General features: G+C 38.3%; 1 protein-coding gene across 2 annotated transcripts in view; it reads left to right on the top strand.

The window, feature by feature from the left end:
- Nucleotides 1-279: 279 nt before the first annotated feature.
- CUNH12orf42 (chromosome unknown C12orf42 homolog) overlaps nt 280-19,737 on the top strand; it is a 192,329-nt gene continuing 172,871 nt past the window's right edge. Inside the window, exon 1 of one of the 2 annotated variants that reach the window (XM_037742787.1) lies at nt 280-524. Coding sequence is in view for 1 of the 2 variants with exons in the window: in XM_017540273.2 (XP_017395762.1) it covers nt 12,990-12,995 (6 nt within the window). In the remaining variant the exon portion in view is untranslated. Of the gene's footprint in view, nt 525-12,892; nt 12,996-19,737 lie in introns of those variants that run through there. The other variant, XM_017540273.2, reaches the window with a different exon arrangement.

The following is a 19,737-nucleotide window of genomic DNA, read 5'->3' as shown; positions in this document are numbered from 1 at the left end:
CAGTCTATGGACAGCTTATGGGCAGGGGGTGGGGGTATTACCCACTCCATTGTTGAGCCACGTAGACTCTTCGGGAACATTAGAACGACTTTTGTTGGAGCACCTAAATGTCCTTGACCAGTCGGGGATAGAGACGGGGAAGAGCAGAGAAAAAATTGCTCTAAAGTTTCTAAATCAGAGAGCATGACTTTGGATTAAAAGTGTCCCCAAATGGCCACCGTCCCCATCTACAGCCTCGCTCTGCCCCCTGCCGTTGGCTTGCATTACTCCTGGATGGGCTTCTCTTCTGTTGAAAATGGTTTAGAATTCCATGAAGACCAGCAGGTGGAAGGGGAATTTCAGGATTTCTGGGGTTTATTACCTCCAGAACTACCCCCTCCGTAGTTCCGTGGAAAATCAACCCGTTTTGGTAAACACTGGGCTCCCCTTGCCCGCCCCCTGAAGAACAGGCGCCACCCATATTCTGACGGTGAAGACTTGCCCAGTGCTTGGCGTCGCGGACAGACCACAGTGTCAGATGAGAGGTGTGAAAGTTTTCTGTGACTTTGGTGGCAGGCGCGGGGGAGGGTCTCGCGGCGAGGCTGCCCCATTGTGGTTGCCCGGCGACTGCGGGGCACTCAGAACCGCGCTGCGCCGCGTCCCCAGAACCCAGCAGAATGCGCCAGCTCCCTCGGAGGAGGCTGCGTGCAGCGCGTCGGGACAGGGCCCTTGCAGCTCCAGGTAGACGCGGGGAGCGCGGGACTCGCCTCCTGGCAGGGTGAGGCAGGGCCGGACCCTTTGCTCTCTGCTCCTACCCGCGACTCCAGCCGCTCCCGCGAGAAGAGGCAGCCGGGGAGCAAAGGCCGAGCAGCGGCGGCGAGCTGCGGAGCCGCGGTGGTCGCCGCCCCCCTGAGCGGGTCGAGCAGTCCTGGGGCAGAGGGGTGAGGGGCCGAGGAGCGCTTCGCCCCGCCCCAACCCCCATCCCGCCGCCTCGGCCCGGACCCAGACGCACACGCTCCTTAATCCCCCGCCCCCCGTTGCCCAGGCGACGGCCCAGACGAGCAGGTGATGCATTGACAGCGAGCAGATGGTCCCCCGCGGAGGCGAGCGCGGCCCACAATGCGCCCCGCGCGGCGTTGCCACCGCCGCCCTCCCAGCCCGGCCGGCCCGCCGCCGCCCGCATGCTAATATGGACAGGGGGAGGGGTGTGAGGAGGGGCCGGACAGCGGAGGGGCCGGGCGGAGCGGCGGGGGGCGGTGGAGGGCACGCCCCGCCTTGCTCTTTGCAGCCCTGCTCACCTCATTTTACTGAATGCCCTGTCCAGATCTCCGCACCGGGAAAGTTCCTTTCTTTACACCGAGAGACGCTCTCCCTGTCCCGCTTCTCCCCCCACTTCCCCCGCCCGCTGCAGCTCGCTCCTAATTCTCCCCAAGTGGTTAATTTCTATTGAGATAAACGCTTAACCCCTCCTTCCGCGCTCCCTACCCCTATTCTGCAGCCCCTGCCCACATCTGCTCCCTGCTGGCATTTAATATTGAATCTTGGAAGACCAGAGGAATGGATTTACCACCGCCGCCCCCACCCCGTCCCTACTTCTAGAGCTGGCCTTGACACTTGCTAAATGTGTGTAGACATATTATTTATCTCACCCCCCCACCCCCACCTCCGCGCTTCAGGATCTTTTAGGCAATTTCTTTTGGTCTTCCATTCTGGAATTTCAAAAATAAATCACTCTTCTCCCCGTGACAACTGTGCTGCCCCCTCCCGGGAAACTCTCCCATTCACATAACCTCCTCCTCTCATTCATTCGACACCCCCTCCCTTCTTTACCCTATTCACCGCTGTGTGGCAAATTGAGGCGATCTTATACTAAGGGCATGAAAACTGCTAGGCACTATTCACAATTTTAATACTAACTTCATAGCTGTCACATAAATTCATTGCCGGGCCTACTCTATAATGGCCAAGAAGGAACTTTAAGAGAAGAAAAAAAAATCTGAAGACACTGCCGTGGTGTCTTTCTTTGATTTGCAGGTGTTTTTTTAAACCATTACTACAGTAACTGCAGATAGTGTTTTTCTTTATCTGCCACATAGAATACTTAAAAAAAAAAAACAACGCCCATCCTCCTCCTTTTTATTTTACAGTAGATAAAAAATGCCAATAAAGGCTTAAAAAAAGGAGTGGAGAGAGAAAGAGAAAAAAAGACTAGTGAATAAAGTTGGGACAATACGGGGTCACAGAGCTGTCGAAACTAATGTCATAGTGTGGCTGTTGGGCAGGCATACAGAAAACTTCTTGTTTCTTGATTTTTATGGAGATTTGGTCTAAGGCATGGAGCAGTCTCTGAACAGGTTTAGAACAAGTGGCAAAGAAAGAACTCTTCACAATAAACTCCCTTCTGATGGGCTTTATGCCCACAAACACCTGTGATTTACAAAGAGGCATTGCGGAGGACAAAGGGAGGCGAGAGGGCCAGGCTACTGTGGAGAAATGATGCCTCATGTACACATGGCCCTAAAAGAGTGTTGTTTTATTTTAAAACTTGTCTTAGATCCTTGCTATGCAAACTTACAAAGAGAAAAGAAGCATTAGACTCTTCTAGGGGCTATAATGACTTTTTCAAATGTTTCTAACTCATTTTGAGCCTTCATTTTGATAAATTCTTACACTAGTGAATATTGTACTTACTGGAATTCAAGAAAGGATGACTTATCTTGAAGGTGAAGTTAGAAAAAATTATCTAAGACTTAGAAATAAGTTGTAAGAATGTTTGCTTTGGGGGTATATAACATTTACACTTATTTAAAAATTTTGTAAACTTATTTTTTCATAAATGCTAATACTTTCATGCCTATTTCCTCTTAATTTCTTGTCTTTTTCTCCGTTTGCTTTAAGGGTTTTTTTTTTTTTCTTTTGTGCCTCCCTTTTTAGCTTTTGCTTTTTTGTGTGTTTTTTGTAGTTTTCCCCGCAATAATTTAGAGAGGTGGGCAAAAATATGAAGACATAGGGGATAAAATAAAGAGCTGCAAGTTGGGGGAGATTCCCTTTGGTTAGAGTGGCCAGTCCTCTCTGAGGAAATCACATTTAAGCTGGGACCTAAAGCAATTGGGGGGGGGGGGACACCAAGCAAGCAGAGGCATGTGCAAAGGCCCTGAGGCAGAAAAGAACTAAGGATCCTGAGTCACTGAAGCAAGGCAGGTGTGGCTGGAACATTGTGAGTGAGGAAAAATACTGCAAGATGAGGTTTCAGAGATTAGCCGGAATCAGATCATCAAAAGCTGTGTCAGACAAGGGAAAAGACTGGATCTTATTCTAAGAGAAATAGGAAGCTACTGAAGGATTTTGAGTGAGGGATCTGTGTGATTGTATTTATATTTTAAGATCATTACCTCTGCTGTGTAGAATATGAATTGAATAATGGAAAGAAGGGGAAGTGCCACAAGTAGTTAGGAAGCTGTTAGAAGGCTGTTGTAGTAATCCAGAGAAGAAATAGCAGTATCCAGGATTAAGGTGGTGTTCATGGAAATGAAGATGGATTTAGTATCTTCTTTAGAGAAAGAACTGATGAGAGTTGATGGATGAGAGTGCTTGCATGGGGTGATGAGGGAAAAGGAGGAACTAAGGATACCACATCAGGCTGAACTACTTGGCAGATGGTGGTACACATTGCTGAGATGGGGAAGAGAATCAAGATGGGAGTGCGGATCAAGAATTCAACTTGTTAATTTTGAGCTGTTGTTGAGGTGGCCAAATGGAGAAGGTGGGCCTGGGGATAGACACTTGACTTACCCTGTGCCTTTGTGCTTTCCCAGGCTTCTGGGGATCTATGATGTGGTGCGGCATGAAGGGATGAGCTGGGCTGGTAAGATTTCCCACTTCCTGAGTCTGAACTGGAAATACTGAGATAATCTGGCAGTTTGCCTCAGGGAAGGAATTGAAAAGTGATGAGCTGGAGAAAGAACCATTAAAGATCATGATCAAATGGGCTGGGTGTGGTGACTCATGCCTGTGATCACAACACTTTGGGAGGCCGAGATGGGTGGATCACCTGAGGTCAGGAGGTTGAGACCAACCTGGCCAACATGGTGAAACCCTGTCTCTACTAAAAATACAAAAAATTAGCCTGGCGTGGTGGCAGGTGCCTGTAATCCCAGCTACTTGGGAGGCTGAGGCAGGAGAATCACTCGAACCTGGGAGGTGGAGTTTGCAGTGAGCAGAGATTGCGCCACTGCACTCCAGCCTGGGCGACAGAGTGAGACTTTTTCTCAAAAAAAAAAAAAAAAGAAAAATAAAAGATAATGATCAAACGAATGAAATGAATAAGCAGAAGCCTATGAAACACTGTTGAGGGAGAGGAAATTTTTGTTAAAGGTTAAAGAAGCTAGCAGAAAGGAACAAGTTTATAGAAAGAAGATATTTTATGTGACTAGAGGAACATTAGGAAGAAGACCTGTAAAATTAGGCAGTTGAGGCCTTTACAGTTGCTTTTGACCCAGACTGCATCTCTTTTTTCAAACTATGAAACAAGAACATGCAATTTGCTGGATAGTGTACTTAGGATAAAGATAAACCACAAACACATAAAAGGGCCTGGCAGGGTGGCTCACGCTAGTAATCCCGGCACTTTGGGAGGCCCAGGTGGGTGGATCACTTGAGCTCAGGAGTTCAAGACCAGCTTGGCTAACAGGATGAAACCCCATCTCTATTAAAAAATACAAAAATGAGCCGGGCATAGTGGCGCACACCCTTGATCCCAGGTACTCTGAAAGCTAAGGCTTGAGAATCACTTGAGCCTGGGAGGTGGGGGCTGCAGTGAGCCAAGATCGCACCACTGCACTCCAGCCTGGGCTACAGAGTGAGACTTTGTCTAATAAAAAACAATCGAGAACAAGGAGTTTCTAACAAATTGGGGAGATTATGTTTGGGAAGTCAGGAATTCCTGTTTCCCTTCAGAGTCCTAGCTCATAGAATAAAGCCTATTTTGAATCAGCTTATCAGCTTTAATAATGTCCACTGAAATGACTCTCTGAATAAAGGGCTCCCTGATAAAGATTAAAGTTAGAAATTAGGCTTGAATTTTAAGATAGGGTGAGTTTTTCATTCTCTCCAGTTGCATTGACTGAAGATAACTTACAAATTACGTTGGAGAATCTGGGGGTAGAAAGAATAGTGACTGACATTTGCCAAGGTTTACAAGGTCTGATTCCCCTGTAGAAACCAGGAGCTCAAGGCCTGCCATGTCTGTGCACAGGGAAGCAACAGCAGAGTATGAGAGGGGAACACTTAGATTACTAACTCCTGCTAAATTTGGTCATTAGATGCTAGTCTTTCTTTAATATCGCCAGTTATCTCTTGAGGCAAGGAGTGTTTGTTTCTGTATTTTTTCTGGAGAGTACAGCAGGAGTTACTATACCTACAATTCCAAGAAAATTGAATGGATGAACCAGAATTTTCTCTTGTTATAGTACATATAGAGATTTAAACATAAAAACTGCTGTGTAGAATTCAGTGGTAAACTATGCAGTTAAAAGGCTCAAGAAATATTATTATATTGGTTGGAAAAAATAACTAAAATTAACTCAAGGAGTGATGGATGACCTGATTAGAACAAAAGTAATAACAAAGATGAAAAATGCTTTCAAATAATTAACTTCCAAAAAAGTTCTGAGCCCACATGCCTTTATGAGTCAGTTCTTCCAATCTTTTAAGGAAACAGAAGTTCCACATTATAGAAATTTAAGACATAACACTGGTGAAAATTTTTTCTAATTTATATGATTGCCAAACTGGACTAAGAGTACAATAAAACAAAATCAACAATTTTATGCATGCATATAGATGCTAATGTTCTAAAACCCCCACGCACACATCTAATTCATCAGTGCAAGATGTACTACTATCCAGTAGATATCATTTCAGAATAGTTTAATGTTAGGAATTCTAGGAATATATTACAATAATGTGGTAAACAAGGAAAATCATATGAAAATCCTATTAAATACCAAATTTATTATAAAACTACTCATAACATTTCATAAATTAGAAAGATAGATATTTAACATAATAAACTATTTTAATATGAAAGCCATGATCATACTTAATGAAAAACACCAGAGGACTTTAAAATTAAAATTACAAATAAGACAGATACCTATCATGCCATTATTATTTTAGATTGTTATAAAAATTCTAGAAAATTAAATAACATGTAAAACAGAAATAAGTCATATAGCCAGTTTAAAAGAAAAGATCACTAATTGCAAATAACATTGCTCACACGTGAAAATAAAATCAATGGATAAATAATCATATTGAATAAACTGAATACCAAATAAATGTAAAATTCAGTAATTTAAAAGTTAATAAAGATAAGTAAGAAAATAAAATGGGGATTTTGTATTTTTAAGAGAATTTCAGACCAGTTATCCTATATGACTCTCTAAATTGACTAAAAACTGGATAAAATATTTTTAAAACATTGTAAGATACATTTATGAGTTGGCGTAAAGGTAGAAATCCTGAGAAATAACTGAATGCCAGAACTTAAAGGATTTCTTCTAATTGTCAGAAGCTAAGATTTAAATTTTAATGGCAGTACAGAAGATAGGCTGTATTGTTAGAAATAAAGTGGGGAGCTTAGTTGAAACATAAAGCTGGGATCCTAGTGTAAGAATGAACAATACATAAACCTGACATGAAGAATTTGGCAAAAAAATCTGCTTGATTCAACTTTCACTGTGGGTGAAGAAAAATTGTAACCATCATTTTCGTAACTACAAGTCAGCTCTCATAAATGTTTGAGTCATTATTCATGCCACGTATTTGAGGGTCTGAAAACAAAATTTCAACTGGAGAATTTAATTTAAAATGGCCTGAGGCTGGATCCTTCCTGGAAAACTGTGAGTTAAACACAGGCCTGCTGGGTGCAGTGGCTCATGCCTGTAATCCCAGTACTTTGGGAGGCCGAGGTGGGTGGATCACAAGGTCAGAAGTTTGAGACCAACCTGGCCAACATGGTGAAACCCTGTCTCTACTAAAAATACTAAATATTAACCGGGCATGATGGTGCATGCCTGTAATCCCAGCTGTTCAGGAGGTGGAGGTTGCAGTGAGCCAAGATGGTGCCATTGTACTCCAGCCTGGGTGATAGGGCAAGACTCCATCTCACAAAAAACAAAACAAAACAAAACAACAATAACAAAACAAATAAACAAAAAACCCTGAGGCCTTCAAGAATTAAAAAAAAAAACCAACTTTTTTTAGAGCTGTTTTAGATTCAATGCAAAATTGAGAGGAGAGAGATATCCCTCATACTCTATGTCCCAACAATCCAATCAGAGTGGTACATTTGCTACAATTGATAAACCTACATGCATCATCACCCAAAGTCCATAGTTCACATTAGCATTCACTCTTGGTGTTTGGAATTTTACATGTAAGGTTCAAACTAAAATGAGAAACTCACTGGCCAAACTCACAATACCCACAAGCTAAGAGGTAGTCTGATTGAAAGAAAAGAGAAGTAACAGACACCAATTTTAGACCTGCATAGATTTTTGATATCATCAGAAACTACAGTTAGAGGAAAAATAAGCTTGAAAATATGAGCAAGAAACAGATGCAATAAAATAAAATCAGTCATATTGGAAAAATAAACTTACAGAAATATAATTTAAATTAAAAATTCAATAGGCAAGTTAAGTAGTAGATTAGAAACAAACTGAAGAAGAGTTTAATGAACTGGAATGTAAGTCTAAGAGATTATCCAGTGGCTAGAAAGATGGGAGATAAAAAACAAAAAATAAAAAGAATGAGTTGGCTGGGCATGGTGGCTCATGTATGTAATCCTAGCACTATCGGAGGCTGAGGCAGGTGGGCTCAGGAGTTTGAGACCAGCCTGGCCAGTATGGTGAAACCCCATTTCTACTAAAAAAGAAACTACAAAAATTGGCTGGACATGGTGGTGCACACCTGTATTCCCAGCTATTCAGGTGGCGCACACCTGTATTCCCAGCTATTCAGGTGGCTGAGGCAGAAGAATCACTTGACCCCAGGAGGCAGAGGTTGTAGTGAGCCAAAATTGTCCCACTGCACTCCAGCCTGGTGATAAAGCGAGACTCCATCTTAATAATAATAATAATGATAATAATAATAATAAAGAAAAAGGTCTAGCAAATTTAATCAGAATTCCACAAGGAATTCTGAAACCCTTCTCAGAATTATTCAAAGATATATATCCTAACATACAGGAAGTCCACAAATCACAGACAAGATACATAAAAACAATTCACATCTAGATTCACCAAAGAGAAACTAAAAATCCACATTCATATACACAAAAAATCTTAAGCCACAGAAGGGACAAGCAAGACTAGAAACAAAACAAAATAAAGCAAAATGCAAAACAAAACCCAACACACTGTAGAGAATAGACATTGGCAAGAGACTGACCACTATCTTTACAACAGAAATAATGAAAACTATAAGATGGTGGAATAATAACTTAAGTAGACTGAGAGAAAATAATCGTCAACCTAGAACTACACATCCAGCAAAACTGTATTCAAGTGCAAGGATAAAATAAAGACATTTTCAAACAAACCTGAGAGTTTACCACCAGTAGACCCTCACTAAAGGTGATTCTAAAGGATTTTCTTTAAGAAGGAAAAGTGTAATCCCAGACAGAGCTGAGATGCAAAAAAGACTGATTATGAAGTATATTGATAAGTATATGCATAAATAAAAATAACAGCTGACTGCATAAAATAAGAACAATAATAATGACAATGTCTAACTTGTGGAGGGAAAGAACAGAAATTTAGAGATCTAAAATATGGGACAACAACAGCTTTCAATTTGGCAGAGGGGTGGTCAGTATGAAAGATCCTTGTTTTATTTACAAGTATTAAATTTATTAAGTATTTAGATTTTAAGTTAGTATACATGTTTTAGTATAAAGGTAAAATTGTATGAATCACTCCTTTTTAAAAAAAATTATTATTTTTTGTTGTTAAAAGAAAATGAGATGGGGTGTTACCATATTGGCCAGGCTGGTCTCGAACTCATGACCTCAGGTGATCCACCCATCTCAGCCTCCTAAAGTGCTGGGATTACAGGCGTGAGCCACCACACCCGGCCTGTATGAAAAACTTCTAAGACACAGAGGGGAGAAACTAGAAAAAGAAAAAATAATTTAGCCAATTATAAAAGTGTAGGGGGTCTGGGGGGGAAAAGAACCCAAACAAAAAATAGAAGAACCAGGACAAATAGGTAACTAGAAAGCACATATAAGATGGTAGAAGTAAATCCAAATATATCCATTATCATAATAAATAGAAAAGGGCTAACCTTCTCAGTTAAAAGAAGTTTGTCAGATTGTATTTTTTTAAAGGCAATTAGCTTTATGTTAATTTTAAGAAACACACCCCAAACCATAAGGCACAAAAATGTTAAAAGTTCAAGTACAGAAGAAATATGTAGTAAACCCCCAGGAAATGTAGCCCACAAAAATACCAATAAAGAGTTTAGAATGAATGTCTTCAGCATTTGACTTCTGTACTTCCCTTTATTCTTAAATAGAGACAGGCTAAATTTCTTTTCTTCTGTTGAGATATGAGTAGGATTAGGAAGTGATAGCCTCTTGATCATTTAAGATTTTTCCGGTATGGTATACATTTCTTCAGTTTCATAGAGAATAAGTTTTTCCTTACTTACTTTTGGAATTTTTTCATGACAGAACAGAGTAACTAAAAATACTTCTTTAGCCAAATACATAGTACCATATTTTATTTTTGGACATTACTTATCACATAATGGTATAGGTTTTACCAAAACTAACAAAAGCTGCTATAGCTATAGTAACATCAGACTAAACACTTCCTTTTCTTTTTCCTTTTTTTTCTTTTTTTTTTGAGATAGAGTCTTGTTCTGTTGTCAGGCTGAAGTGCAATGGAGCGATTTCGGCTCACTGCAACCTCCAACCCCTCGGTTCAAGTGATTTTCCTGCCTCAGCCTCCCGAGTAGTTGCGATTACAGGCCCGGCTAATTTTTGTATTTTTAGTAGAGATGGGGTTTCACCATCTTGGCCAGGCTAGTCTTGAACTCCTGACCTCAGGCAATCTGCCCACCTCGGTCCTCCAAAGTGCTGGGATTACAGGTGTGAGCCATGGTACCTGGCCCAGACTAAACACTTTCTAAGGAAAAACATTGGTAGAGATAAAGAAGAGAGCTAAATAATAAAATGATTTATTAAGAAGATGTAACTCTGAACTTTTATGCAGCTAATTATAAACCCTCAAAATTATAAAAATTGACTGAACTACAGAAGAAAAATAGAAAGACCCAATACACTAGTGGGCAATTTTAATATATCTCTGTCAGAAATTAGTAGACCAAGCAGATAAAAAATCAATAATATAGATGATTTGAACATAATTAATAGGCTTGATGTAATGAACAGTTATAGATTACATCCAGTAATTCAAAAATATTGAATCTAAGCACATATGAAATATTTATTTAAATTGGCTACATGGAGACTGTAAAATTCTCCTCAATAAATTTCAGAGAATTGATGTCAAACAAAGCTTATTTTTGGACCAAAATGTAATCAATTTAGAAATTAATAGCAAAAAGATAATTGGGAAATATTATACATTTAAACAACATATGGGTTAAGAAATCATAATTCAAAAGCATTAGAAACGAGTGATAATAAAAGTGTTATATTTCAAAACATTGGAAGCAGGCAAAGTAATATTAGAAGAAAATACAATTATTTAAATATGTTAGTGAAGAAGACTAGATAGTAAATTAAAAACACAAGAATAGCAGAATAAGCCCCCAAAACGTATAGGAAATAAATAATTTAAAAAAACCACCCCGCACACAAGAAACACTAATAAATTAGAAAATAAACATATAAAAAGAATAAACAAAGGTAAAAATTTGTGCTTTGAAAAAAGTTAATGAAATTGACAAGCCTCTGGCAATATTTGTCAAGAGAAAAATGAGAAATGCATTATAAATAATATTAAGAATTAAAACAGGGACATAATGGAATATAATTTTTTATGCTGACTAGATTAAAATATGTGTGTATTATATATATTTTAAAGTCAATAAATCTGGATATCTAGAAAATATAATTTCTTTGAAAAATGCAGTTTACTAAAACTGACTCAAAAAGAAATAGAAAATATAAATAACCCTATAATCTTTAAATAAATTGAATTAATAGTTTAAAGTTTTCCCACAAAGATAACATCAGAATAAGGTGACTTTTACCAATACAGTTATTCAGTGGGGGCAAGTAATTTAAATCCTATGCAGATTCTATCAATGATTAGAAAAAGAGAATATTCCCCAGGTGTTTTTAAGAAGCTAGCATAACTTTGACACTAAAATAAGGTAAGGACATTATAAATTGGAAAAAGGGAATTTCACTTGTGATCATTGAAGAAGAAAAAAAGCTAAATAAAATATTAACAAACAAAATTCAGCACTGTCCTGCACTATACTAAAAACAAAATACATTATGACCAAGTTGCTTTTTAGTCTCATAAATGCCTGGTTCATTTAATATTGGAAATTCAATTAATGTAGTATCACTTCAGCATCATTGAAAGGAAATATACAATCTTCTTAATAGCTGCAGAGGAGATAATTAATAGAATTTACTATCTGTCTCTAATTTAAACCCAAAAACTTTTACAAACTAGGAATAGAAGAAAAATTGTTTGACTTGATAAATGTATCTGCAAAAATACTAAAATATGGCAAATATCATACTTGATGGGGAAATGTATGAATTTCTGTTACCATCAGGAACAACCAAGCATATCCAGCTTCTGTGAAGACTGAAGCTTACACTATTTTGGGGTCTCTGATTCATGGGTATTAGCATCTACTGACCTGTTGATATCACCTCCTCTTATGTTTGCAACTCCACACCTATTTTTTTTTTCTTTTTCAACCCTTTAACACCTCTGTAACCAATATTCCTCGCCTTAACTTCCCTTTGGTTGAACTATCTGAAAACTCAAGCTTCAGAACTACAAATAAGAAATTATGTATTAAAATGAGTATGAGAAAAAAATGCACAAAAATATTGGAGACTTCGAGATTTAGATCTTTCCATTCTGAGATCTTTTAAAACAGTTTATTGGAGATGCTTCCCAATTTCGCTAGACTTCCCTTTCTGTACGTAGAATACTGCAAATTCTAATAACTCCTGGAACTCACAGGGGCCTATGCAAATGAGGGTCTAAGCTTTATTTGCTTCCCAGGAGCCTAAGCTTTATGTCTTAGAGATGTAAACTAGTGCAATAAGACAAAAATTTAAAGTTCAAAAATTTGAAAAAAAAAAAGGAACAAAGCCATTACTATTACTAGGTGATACAATTGTTCACATCAAAATCCCCAAATAATCAACAGACATCTTTTTTGGAATTAATATGAGAACTTAGCTAGCTTGCCGTTTTAAAACAATGTATAAAATTAATTTGCATGTCTTGACTTTGGAAATGATTAGAAAGATGATTTAAAAGACATCATTACAACACCCCCCCCCCACTTATCCCAACCAACTAACCAACCAACCAACCAACCAAACCAAGCACCACCTAGGATTATATCTTGCAATAGATGATCAAGAACTTTACATAGAAAAGTATAGAGTTTTATTGAGGCCCAGATGGGAGGATTGCTTGAGTCCAGGAGTTCAAGACCAACCTGGGCAACATAATGAGACCCTGTCCCCCCCGACACACACACAAAATTGAAAGTCACTAGCAAGAAATACTATGTTCATGGATAGGATGATTCTGTGTCTTAAAGATGTCAGTTTTTCTCTATCATTATCATTGCATCATTGTAAACCTGCTCTTCTTTCTCCATTCATTGTTTATAGGGAGTTGAATTTGTCAAATGAATATCTACAGTGATATGTATGACGCAAAGGGAAGAAGTATTCTTGCTGACTAACTATCAGACCTCTTGCAAACAGGATGCAGGTAATGAATAAGAAATACTACATTTTCTTACTTTTCTTAGGTTAATAGGCTTGCTCCATTTCAGCCACTAATTTTTATTCTTGATTCAGTGTCACTGATATAGTTCAGCTATTCCTCTTGGTTTTCATATTTATCCATATTCACATAATTGTAAATTATAGCATAATTTTACATACTTTCATAAATTATTATTTTTTGCCACTATTAGGGACACGTTACATTTATGTTAGGAAAACCTGGAAATGTGTTTCCTTTGCTATTATTTATATCTTATCTTACTAAGGTCACTGCACACCATTAGGGTTGAGGCATACGTGCTCACTTTAAAGCAGCTGGTATTGTTCCTAAGAAGTTGCACAAGCCCAGGCTTTTAACTAAAGTCAGAAACTTTTCACTGACAAAAAAACTACAAATGCTCTGGTAATGGTAAGAATGATTCTGTATTAGTTCTCTGTTGCTGCTGTAACACATTACCGCAAACTTAGTGGCTTAAAACAGTACAGATTTATTATCTCCCAGTTAGTTCTGTAGGTTCAGAAGTCTGACACAGTTCTCACTGGGTTAAAATCTAGGTGTTGGCAAGTTTGCATTCCCTTCTATAGATTTTAGAGGAGCTTCTTTTTCATTTCCTTTCTAGCTTCTGAAGGCTGTCTGAATTCCTTGACTTTTGTTTCTTTTACTCCATCTTCAAAACAAGTAACAGAGGGTTTAGTCTTCCTCACATCACATCATTCCAACCTCCTCTTCTGCCTCCCTCTTCAACCACTATGTTGGATTTTATTATGTTGGATCCTGGATAATCCAGGATGATCTTCCTTTCTCAAAGTTCTTAATCACATTTGCAATGTTCCTTTTGCCACCTAAGGTAACCTTCACAGGTTCTAGGCATTAGGACGTGGACATCTGGCCAGGAATAAGGGCAAGTTCTCTAACTTCCTGTTCCTTCCCCCTGCTCACTCTTCTGTGGCCACATTGCCCCACTCCAGACTTGGTGTTCACTTACTCTTCCCTTGCAGTAAAATGCTTTCACCCAGAGATTCTTATGGCTTACTCCCATACTTTGTTCATTTCTCTGTTCAGAAATCCTGCCATGAGCACTATACCTGAAATTTATCCTATGTTTTCTAACCTCTTACCATGTATTGTTTTTCTTCATAACGCTTCCCACTCCTCTGTGGCTCCCCTTCTGAAAACTAATCTCCCTTAGGTTAGAAACTTGGTCAGCTTTGATCCCCTGTGTTACTCAGGGTCTAGCTCAGTGTCTGGTATATAAGATCTATGATGCATGAATGAGTCAGGTTTTTAATTTCATCCCTTAATATCACGCTTTTCAGTAAGCTGGATCACAGTGAAATCTCTATAATTTGAATTAGGGTTGAATTCAAATTGAAGTATGAGAGCTATTGCCATTGTACTTTGTTATTTCACTGAGAGTGCTATTTGAGTAGCCAGATTTTCAACTGACATCAGTAATACTCAGTGAGATATATTAAGTATCCTTCTGTGAATACCCTACTGTTGATTGTATTCTTTTGGAGTAGGGATTGATAATAATAGTGATAAAGACAATTAGCATCATCTTTGCTAGCATTTATGGAATACTTGCTATGTGCCATTAGTAAGTCCTTTACTTACATTATTTTATTTAATTTTCTCACTCCATGGGGTCATAAAATACACGTTTACTCTTTTGTCTACCCAATAAAACTTACCCCCTTACCCAACATTTTCTTTAGGAAACTGCTTATCTCTATTCCAACCAGATGGTTTTGGGAACATCCCAAGAACAATCCTTTGGCCTTTTGGCTGTCAGGATGGATATTTGAACCAGTCTGGATCAATCAGAATCCTTTAGTGGGAATCTAATAGTTAACACATAATCCATATCAAGCCAGAATTCTTCCTCTCAGTTTTTGGGCTCTCTATGGGAAGGGAGACTTTCTTTTCCTCTTGGGTCCAAAAATGGCAAGGATATGGCCTGGAGCTACCATGGTGAAGTAGACAGGGGAAATGGATCAGGGACAGGAGTCAGATGCCCTGACTTATACAGTACGTGGTCACATTTTCTCCACTTGATAGATGAACAAACATGTCTCAGAGCTGTTATTTTCCACAGAACAGATAGCTTGTAAATAGCTAGTGAATGGGGGGATTTGACCCCACATCAACCTGATTTCATTATCTGTATTTTCTTTTACTTTGCTGTATGCCTTGATATCTTAGCTACTTACACTTTCCATTCTTCCTGGTTTCTGAAAACACATGGCAAAGAAATGTGCACTCTTTATTTCTAAAAAAGTGTTTCTCGGACAGTTGTTGCTCATCTGTACATCTTATACTTGATGAATATGTTGATTTGAGGGCCTGGGGCTGGAATGACAAACAGGCCCCATCTTCTCTGTTAATTCCAGTGGAATAAAGTGGTTATTTACAGCTTTGTGTTGAGAAGGATTCTGAGGCTTCATCTGGCCTAGCAGAAAAGGAAGAAAATGAAATAAGAATTTCTCAAAATGTTTGAGAAATTTGAGAAATTTGCTCAAAATGTTTGATAACTCAGATTGCATTTTGGAAATACGGAGGTATACTTTTCAGCATCCAAGAAGTGTTGAGCTTGTTTTTCAGCTCAAAAAATATTTTGTTAGCTAGAAATTCAACTTGTGCACCAAACCAAATTCCTCAATAGTCTCTTCACTGTGGAATGATGATATCTTCTAATGAACATCTTCCTTTGCAAAATGCCCAGACAGTTATATGCTACAATGACAGGAACAGCAACATGACCTGAATTTAGATTCTGGAATGGAATGTCATTTATTGGGACCACTCTTTTTTTGGTGAGAGAGATGCTAAATCACAGCCACCCTGAGAAAATTGTCATGCACTGGTATTGTTGAACATTTTCTAACAATCAAATTGGGCCTCACATTTTGTTGGTTGGAAGTTCCATTTCTTCATCTTTGGTCCAAGTTACTTAGCAATGACCAATCAAACTATGTGCCCACCATATTGTTTTGCATGTTTGACTAGAACATTGACAGATTAATAGGAAGGGTAAATAGCAGAGCACAACTGCGGGGGCCCAGTGTGGGGCAGCAGGATTGACTGCTCCAGACTTTGTTGTGTTTGCTCAGAGGAAGCCGCAGCAAAAGCCTGCTGGGATGAGGTGACCTGGGTCATGGGCATTTGTTTTTTGTCTCTATAGAAAACAATTGTTTTCTCAATGGAAGATGGCTTTTTTCTGAATCTACATGGTTCCACCGATGAGGAAGCATTTGCCATTCCAGGGTGCTTGCTAAAACACAGACATACAAATAAAAAGGCCACACAAAAGTTCAAATTTACTGTATTTTTCAGAGAATCCTTTGACTTATGTTAACTAGGAGAGAAGCCTAACTTTAGACATTTATCTTGAGGGTCTCTGAACTTTCATCTATTTACTGCTAATTCCCAATATTTGATGCTTAGAAATTTATGAAGTTTCAAAATCCAGCCACCTTTTCTTCCCCCACAGGTCATGAAGGCAGAACCCATTAACGTGTAGCACTGTTGATTTTGTAAACCCTGGCTTTGGTAAAAAATTTATTTTGATTTCAAAATTGCTCTAAACTGAATTGATACGGATGAAATACATTAATAATAAAGGAAAACCTACTTTAGGTAAGATTTAATTAATCAAAAGTGGTGGCTTGATTTAAAAGCCAGAACTATATTTTTGGTTGATAGATTTATTTGAGCATGACAATTTTATATTTACAAATTTATCATAGTTCTTTAGAAAAAGGTTTACTTTAAATAAAAGACTCCAAAGGGTTCCACACACATTTTTGATGAATTACTATTGATCATTCTTGATGTATTTTATACATATGTATATACACACACATATACATACATGTATACATACAGACATACATAGAGATAGAGACAGAATAGAGATAGAGAGGGATCAAGAATATGCATACATATGTATGTATGTATATATGTATATATACATATATACGCACATCCCTATATATATGTGTGTGTGTATATATATATTCAATCAGCCAGACTCTCTTTCTGATCTGGTAGGAATGAAGAAGGGGTCGAATGGCACTCTACGATTTTCTGTTTAGCAGAATTAAATTACCAAACAGAAAATCATAGAGTGCTATTTTCCAACCTTTTCTTCCTCTTCACTTTCTCTTCTCTTTACTCCTTTCCTTTTTTGTCCTTACCTTCCTAGAGCTTAGGGCTTAGGAAGAGCATAAGAGTGTTATTGATGGTGGTTGTGGAAATCATTTTAGTTTCTGGCTGCCTACTTCAAGTCCTGTTGAGCTTTTTGCATTTCTAAAACTGAGAGACCACTGTGGGATCGGGTGGTAGATGGTGGTGTACTCTGAACAAATGAACAAAAACCCCCCTCCAAAAATCAAGGAATAAAAACCTCTCATTGACATTGAAAACTAAGACTGATCTGAATATTAAGAAAAATCAAGACATCTGCACTAATATTATATCCTTTTTATTCATTTAAAATTAACCAGTGTTTATTATGCACATCCTTTCTGCTACTTAGAGGATAGTTTCTGCCCTCAGGGAGCTGATAGTCTTGGGTTGAGGCATGGGGAAAGATAATCATCCAAAGAATTACAATATACTATTCCCAATTCCCCATAGTATTAATTACAATATAGAGAGGAGGAGTGAGACCAAGAGATTGGCACTAACTCTATTTTTTCAAGACAAAGGAAGATGCACGACTCTGTGGTTCTGTGGCTCTTTATTTAGGCTAATTTAATCTCATTTGCAAGTCATAAAACAAATAATGATTGTCTAGTTGACACCTGTACTATAGAAACATGGTAAGATTGGGGAAAGAGCATTGGTCTATAAGTTTTGTAGGGCAGAAATTGCACCTGTCACATTCACTGTATGGAATGAGACTGGAACTCCATGAATATCTATGGAACGAATGGACAGATAAGAAGCCCGAAGACTGAAGTTGCCACTTATTAGCTGTGTAACTTTTAGCATGGCCTGGGGTCTGAGTATCTGTTTCTTCACCTATCAAATGGCTCTGAAATACTTGCCCATGTCACAGTATTATCATAGGATCAAAGCATATTTCTTTAGCATCTATTATATGGGAGGCACTAGTCTTAAGGATTTTACATGTGTTGACTAATTTCATCCCCGTAACAAAAATATGAGGCAGGTACTATTATAATTATTATTCCCATTTTATAGATGATTATGCGTCATTGGTTCTTTTGTCAACTATGCTGTATTAATCAAAGAAATGGCATTGCAATTATTATTTCTAATATTCCAAAATGCAGAAGCATGCAGATACCCTCTATGAAGTTCAGTCTCTTGTCTGACTCTTTGTCTGTCTTACACTGCAGTTCTCTGGGATTTATAGTATGAGAATATTTCAGGCATCCATTTTAATTAAGGATCTTTGAATGATACAGAATGAAAAGCCTTGCAAATCTCCTCCAGAAAGAAAGATATATCTTCATTTTGAATATGTATGCCCTGGAATTGGAACCAAAAAGCCACCAGGACCTGCTGCCATGCAACAGATGAGCTTCTCTTTGACTCCGTTTTCCCCATGGGCACAGGGCCTCTCCCTGCTTTTCTCTGAATGTGTGTTCCATTCTTTTTTCGCTTCCACATGGCTTCTTCTGTTTCTTCATCATGTGGTTTGTCCATAATTACTATGGCCTTTCCATCCTCAATGCTGTCTCGTGCACTTATAGTTCTACTCTCACAATTCTTTCATAAATAAACGAAAGAAAATGATGGGAAAATAATCCCATCATTCTAATTGCTGAGATTGGTCCAGCTGATTTTCTCATGCTCTGCCACATCACAATTCTCTGGTCAGCTGATGTTACAAACATCTGGAGCAAGGAGGGTAGACAGTGTCCTGAGCTGTGAGCCTGGTGGGGTCTGTGACAGGGGTTGTTCCATGTACCAACTGAATGTAAAATATAATTGAGGAATCAATTTTATTGTTTGCTAAATGTAACAAATAGGGCTTTTTATTAAATAGTCTCATATTAGAAAGAGAATTTGTGAATAGAGATTATAAGCCTTCTTTATAATTTTAAAAATTGAGTTGTATTAAAACTTTTTGTTTTTAACCTGTAGGTAGTGACCTTGAGTTTGTAAGAAGAAAAGAGTTTTGAGATAATGACCTCTCAGATTTTAAGTCAAATGGGAGAAGGTAGTAAAGTGAAGTTTTAGTCTCTGTGTTGTGATCAATTTGCAGCAGGTTACACAATCAATTTCATAGGTTACTATCTAAAGTTTTAAAAAAGAGAAATAGATTGGAAAAATAGGTCAATGTGCTGTATACATCGTAAGATGTTCTTGTTTCCTGATACTTTTATTTCAGTTATATACATGTGGATATTTATTGACCATGATGTGAGATGCATTTCTTACCGTGGGATATAGACAAAAAGCTTATAAGTTACCAGTGTAGAGGTTAAGACCTGGGTTTGGGGTCCTATCGCCCTGGGTCCAAATGGCTCTACCATTTAGGGACTGTGTTACCTTACAACTCCAAACTACAGTTTCCTCTTCAGCAAAATAGGTTAATGTGACTTACCTCATACAATTAAGATGCCAAATCAATGTGAGCAAAGTGCTTAGCATACAACTCAACATAGCTTTTATTGTTATTTTAAATGAAATTGACCTCTGTTGGCTATTTAGGTTAAGTATGTGAAGTTTCTGGAAATGCTTTGTA

This window comes from Cebus imitator, unplaced genomic scaffold, assembly GCF_001604975.1.
Source record: "Cebus imitator isolate Cc_AM_T3 unplaced genomic scaffold, Cebus_imitator-1.0 Scaffold8, whole genome shotgun sequence".
Lineage (NCBI taxonomy): Eukaryota > Metazoa > Chordata > Mammalia > Primates > Cebidae > Cebus > Cebus imitator.
Note: the sequence above shows the minus strand (reverse complement) of the source record. Positions and strands in the feature narration are given on the sequence as shown.